Source organism: Bison bison, unplaced genomic scaffold, assembly GCF_000754665.1.
Source record: "Bison bison bison isolate TAMUID 2011002044 unplaced genomic scaffold, Bison_UMD1.0 scf7180017864036, whole genome shotgun sequence".
Taxonomy (NCBI): domain Eukaryota; kingdom Metazoa; phylum Chordata; class Mammalia; order Artiodactyla; family Bovidae; genus Bison; species Bison bison.
This window is the reverse complement of record NW_011494608.1, coordinates 5,813,818-5,819,817: the sequence shown is the minus strand read 5'-3', so window position 1 is coordinate 5,819,817 and position 6,000 is coordinate 5,813,818. Positions and strand designations below refer to the sequence as shown.

General features: G+C 46.8%; 1 protein-coding gene across 3 annotated transcripts in view; it reads left to right on the top strand.

Moving 5' to 3' along the window:
• The window catches only part of TRAPPC9 (trafficking protein particle complex 9), a 390,359-nt gene that overhangs the window by 1,427 nt on the left and 382,932 nt on the right, over positions 1–6,000 (top strand). For 2 of the 3 annotated variants that reach the window (XM_010834791.1, XM_010834789.1), the window contains exons 1-2: positions 4,109–4,177; positions 5,121–5,714. In XM_010834791.1, the coding sequence (XP_010833093.1) occupies positions 5,131–5,714 (584 nt within the window). In that variant the 5' untranslated portion in view covers positions 4,109–4,177; positions 5,121–5,130. Of the gene's footprint in view, positions 1–4,108; positions 4,178–5,120; positions 5,715–6,000 lie in introns of those variants that run through there. The other variant, XM_010834790.1, reaches the window with a different exon arrangement.

Here is a 6,000-nt window from a genome sequence, read left to right as displayed (position 1 = left end):
GACAGGGGGTCTGCGGACGCGGCTGGGATCGCCTGGCTCTCGGTTTCCTCTCTTCCTCCATCTCCTCTGGGTTCTAAGTGGCTCAGATACCCCCGCGGCGGCGTCAGGCACAGTCTCCCGCGGTTGAGCTCCCGAAATTGTCAAGTCCAGCTTCACTCGGCCGAGTCTCGGAAATGCAGAGCCGGTGCCCGCCTGGGTCTCCGCCCCCAATCCATCTGCCCCGCGCGAACGCCTTTCCACGCTGAGTGTGCTGGTGTCAGGGTGGGGTGCTTGTGGATTCCACTTGTTCTTACAGAGGGATCCACAGTGCCGAACGCAGGCTCGGGTTAGTTAAAAATGAGCAGAAGGCTGTGACCTCCTCCTCCGTCTTGTCTGCTCCTCCCCACCCAGTTTAAAGGCAACTGGCGATTTTGAAAAGGTAGTTAGAGTCTCTTCCTAGTCCGGCCCAGCTAGTGTTCCCTAGTATGAAATAACAGCACTAGAGACATGATGCTGGAGACCCAGGAATCTTGCAGTCCTTAAAGATCCCTTGGCCAGGTTTTTTCTTAAATTGTAGGGCTGTCCAGTGGAATAGAGGGAAAAATAGTTAAGAAATATTTTATCAAGTAACAGCTTTATTGAATGTGAATACGGTAAAGTCCACCCATTTAAATTGTACACTTAAGTGGTTTTCAGTGTATTCCCAGTTGTGCAACCATTATTAATCCAGACCATTTTCATCACTTCAAATAGAAATTCCATACCCGTTGTCAGTCTCCCCTCCTGCACCCGCGACAGCCACAAACTTACTCTCTGTCTCCAAGGAGTTGCATATTTGGGGCATTTCATGTAAATAGAATCATGCAATTTGTGGTCTTTTGTGCCTGGCTTCTTTAACTCAGCATAATGTTTTCAGGGTTCACCCATGTTGTAGCAATGTTAGTACTGTTTATGGCTGAGTAGTATTCTATTATACGGATAGACTGCATTTTGTTTATCCGTTTATCAGGTGATAGAAGTCTCTGTTGTTTCCACTTTTTGGCTATTATGAATAATACTGCCATGAATGTTCGTGTACTACTTTTTGTGTGGACGTGTATTTTCAAATCTCTTTGGTATATACCTAGGAGTGGAACTGCTGTTTATATGGCAACTCCATGTTTAACTTTTTGAGGAAATACCAAGTTGGAGAAATATATTCTTTTTTAAAATAAATATTTATTTATTTGGCTGCACTGGGTCTTAGTTGCCGCATGTGGAGTCCTAGATCTTCCTTGCAGCATTATCTGTAGTTACAGTGTGGAGCTCTTGGTTGCGGCATGTGGGATCTAATTCCCCAACCAGGGATCAGACCCAGGCTCCCTGCATTGGGAGTGCAGAGTCATAGCTACTGGACCACCGGGGAAGTCCCTGAAGAAATATATTCTTAATGTTTTAATATTCGTATTAGATTAGTCTCAGACTAATTGGTGATGGACAGGGAAGCTCGGCGTGCTGCAGTCCATGGGGTCGCAAAGAGTCGGACACGACTGAGCGACTGGACTGAACTGGAGTCTCAGACACCAGAGCTGACTCAATGCCAGGGCTCATTTCATTAGATTCTTTCTCCCTTGAAGAAACCAGTGGAAAAACATGGACTCTGCAGCCAGTTTGCCACTTACAGATGAGGAGACCTTGAGCAAATGACTGAGCCTGGTTCTTTATCTGTAAGGCTGAAGATAGGAATGCTTGTTTCTTGATTGTTGGGGAGTCTGAATATGATCTGATAGATTGTAAAGTGCCTAGTGCAATTTCCTATTCCCACCTTATATGAGACAAATTTATTCCAGTGTTAGTTGCATATTTTGAATCTGTGGCAAAGGTGAACAAGAACTTTGCTGATAGTGAGCTCCTTCAGGGAAAACGTTCGTCAGTTTTTATTTTTGCCCAGATAGTATGATGGAAAACTGGTGCCAACTACTCTCGCTATTGTTTTATAAAAGCAAGAGTGTTTGGGAGTTTTTTGGTGGTCCAGTGGTTAAGGCTGGGTGCTTTCACTGCCCTGGCCCAGGTTCAGTTTCAGGTTGGGGAACTAAGATCCTACAAAGTCGTGTGGTTTGGCCATTTTGGGGAAAAAAAAAAAAATCAGAACTTTTTTTTTTGGCTGCAGCCCTAGGCAAATGGGATCTTAGTTCCATAACCAGGGATCAAACCCACACCCCCTGCCTTGGAAACGAGGAGTCTTAACTACTGGATCGCTAGGGAAGTCCCCTGACTCTCCCCAAAAAAGAATGTTTTAACAGCAAAAAAATGAGAAAGTTCGTAACCTAAGAATGTGCTTAGTCGCTCAGTCATGTCCGACTCTTTGCGACCCCAAGGACTACAGCCCACCAGGCTCCTCTATCCATAGGATTCTCCAGGCAAGAATACTGGAGTGGGTTGCCATTTTCTTCTCTAAATCTAAGAATAAATAACAATAATAGTTAACATTCATAAGACACATACTAAGTTTAGTTTTATGGAACACTTAAACATTATTTGTATTTTTCTCATTTTACCTCAGACCAGAGAAATTGAACACCTCCTATCCTCAAACTGTGTCTGAGATCCACAGGCCACCTGTCTTCAGGCAGATCTACACCTGTAACTCACGTGCCTTTTTTGTGCAGCAACTTCTTTGCTCATAGAAGCAGGGTGTTTTGGGATCAGCAGAATCATCTCCTGATAGAGGAGAAGAGCTGGGGCCAGGCCCCGAAACTAGCCAACGTGCTGAGATCCACTCTGTAAGCTTTTTGAAGTTGGATCTTCTTCCTTTTTTAAAAAAATTTTATTTATTTTGAGTTGAAGGATAATTGCTTTACAATATTGTGTTGGTTTCTGCCATACATCAATATGAATCAGCCACAGGTATAGATGTCCCCTCCCTCTTGAACCTCCCTCCCCATAGGATCTTCTTCCTTTTTTAACTCTTCTGTGAAACGTTGGACGTTTATGTACAGTTTAAAGAAGGGCAAGACGAGCACCCATGGGTCTGCCATCCAGCTTAAGAGACAGAACACCACTGCTACTTCTGCAGCCCTGCGGCTTCGCTTTCAAATTGCATCCTCTTTGCACCCAAGTAACCACTGTCCACATTTATCTTTTTCTTTATAATTTTACCATATGTGTAAACAACACATTGTTTAGTGTTGCCTGCTAAACTTTACATAAGTGGAATGGTGTTGCCTGTATTAATCCATAACCTGCTTTGTTTGCCCATCATGTTTTTGAGACTCATCTTTGTTCCTCTAGGTCGTTCATTTTCACTGTTCGAAGTATTCTGTTGTGTTAAAAGACCACACTTTAGTTACCCAGCCTCCTAACAGTGGACAGCTTTGTTTTCTCCAGGTCTTGCTTCTATAAACCTGCCCACCACATGCCAGAGTTCCTTTAGCAAGGCAGTTGCCGGGCCCGGGACGTACCAGTCTACATGCCCACCTGTCAAATAGGAGTTACCTTTCCATCTACATCTATATCTACATCTTTGCAAATACGGTGGTTTTTATACTTAAAACGTTTTGTCTGTATACCCATGTTTATAATAGTATTATTCATAGTAGCTCAAGTTAGGAACAACCCAAATGACTTTCAATGAATGAATAAATAAACTGTGTTATATACCTTTATACATAAATGTATATACTATTCCAGGGAATATTATTCAGCATTAAATAAGGACATTCTGATACATGCTACAACACAGATGAACCTTGAAGACATTGTGCTAAGTGAAATGAGCCAGTTACAGCACGGTTCCACTGAGATGACGTGCGTAGAACGGTCTGACTCATAGAGACAGGACGTAGATGGTGGGACTGGGACTGGGGTTGAAGGGATGGGAATTAGTGTTTAATGGGGACAGAGCTTCAGTTGGCAAAGGTGAACACATTCAGGAGATGGGTGCATAACAGTGTGAATGTTGAGAGAGCTTGTGGACCCTTTGCCCAGTTTCCCTTAATGGTACCGTCCTGCAGAGGATGAGATGGTTGATTGGCATCATTGACTCAATGGACACGAATCTGAGCAAACCAGGAGATAGTGAAGGACTGGGAAGTTGGGCGTGCTGCAGTCCATGGGGTGGAAAGAGTCACACACGACCTCGCGACTGAACAACAACCTCCATCTTGCAAAGTTACAGTACAGTATTGAAACCAGAGTACTGACTCACTAATCCGTTGAGGTTTGTCTTATTATCCACATTTTTATTCACGATTAAACTGGGGCTTAGAGAAGCACACAGGCTTGTCTGGGTCACTGACATGGCTAGTGTGGAGTTGGGGTGGCACGGGGATTCAGATTTCCAGGCAGTGGTATGATGATGCTCTGTGGACGGGGCAGCATTCATCTGCTTGTTTGACCATTCATTTAACAAACATTTATTAACTCTTATGGGCCAGATGCTTTCGTACGGGTTATCTAACTGAATTCCTCAACAGCACTGAGAATCAGGTAATATTGCTTTCTTTCTTCCTCTTTTAAAAAAATAATTACTGGAGTATAGTTGATGCTGTTTTCTTTTTATATCTGTCAAAATTGGCACAGCAAGGTTATAAAAACTCTCCCAAGGAAACTCGGTTTATGAAATGAGGGATGGTAACGGTGTGTAGTTCCTCCTTCTGTCTCACACTGTGCTTGGCACTTTGCAGTTTGCACCTTTCCTTAATCCAGATATCTTCTTAGAAGGCAAGTTTTATATTCCCCCCATTAGTTTTCAGCTCAGGAGCTCAGGTGGCCTGGAGTAGAGTCCTGCTCTTCTGATTCCACTGCGAAATCCTCATGATTTCTGCTGAGAGGCTGAGGAAGCAATTCCTTCCTTCCTTCATTTATTCACCCTTCTTTGAGCACTGACTCCACACCCATGTCTGCTGAGGTACTGGGAATGGAAAACCTGAGAGGCTCCTTTTAAACTGCAGGGGCTCCAAGCTTGCTCTAGGAGCAGGGTACTGTGGTAAGAACTATAGTAGCGGCACGCAGAACCCCCGAGGACAAACGGTACCTCGCCGCTTGGCTTGGGGCTCGGCCAGTCTTCCAGCTGGGGGACGCGGGCATCCCCTTGTGCCGGAGTGGGAGGCAGCCTGCAAAACCCGTGCGCAGCCTCAGAACCCCTTCTTCTCTCTGGGCAGGGTCTTCACCATGAGCGTCCCTGACTACATGCAGTGCGCCGAGGACCACCAGACTCTCCTCGTGGTGGTCCAGCCCGTGGGGATCGTCTCGGAGGAGAACTTCTTCAGGATCTACAAGAGGATCTCGTCGGTGAGCCAGATCAGCGTGCGCGACTCGCAGCGCGCGCTCTACATCCGCTACCGGCACCACTACCCGCCCGAAAACAGCGAGTGGGGCGACTTCCAGACCCACCGCAAGGTTGTGGGCCTCATCACCATCACCGATTGCTTCTCGGCCAAGGACTGGCCGCAGACTTTCGAGAAGTTCCACGTGCAGAAGGAAATCTATGGCTCCACGCTGTATGACTCGCGCCTCTTCGTGTTCGGGCTGCAAGGGGAGATCGCGGAGCAGCCGCGTACCGACGTGGCCTTCTACCCCAGCTACGAGGACTGCGCGACGGTGGAGAAGCGCATCGAGGACTTCGTGGAGTCGCTGTTCATTGTGCTCGAGTCCAAGCGCCTGGACAGGGCCACGGACAAGTCCGGGGACAAGATCCCGCTCCTCTGTGTCCCCTTCGAGAAGAAGGACTTCGTGGGGCTGGACACAGACAGTAGGTAAGTCGGCCTGGAGCCCAGGCTCCAGAAAGGGAGGAGCAAGTGGGAGGGTTCCCTGCAATGGTGGAGGGGGAAGGGTGCAGTCCACTGCGTTTCAGACTTTCTAAAATTGAGTGGGACAGACTTTGGTTGGGGGAGATCCTTTTAGGGTTAGTGTGACACTTAACTCCCCCTTTTTAGCCCAGACCCCCCGGTGGGACCCCTGGAGTGGCTGTCCAGAGGGTAGCCACTGTCACTAGGACAGTAGAGGAGGCTGAGCTGAGATGAGATGGGCTGAGGGTAAAAG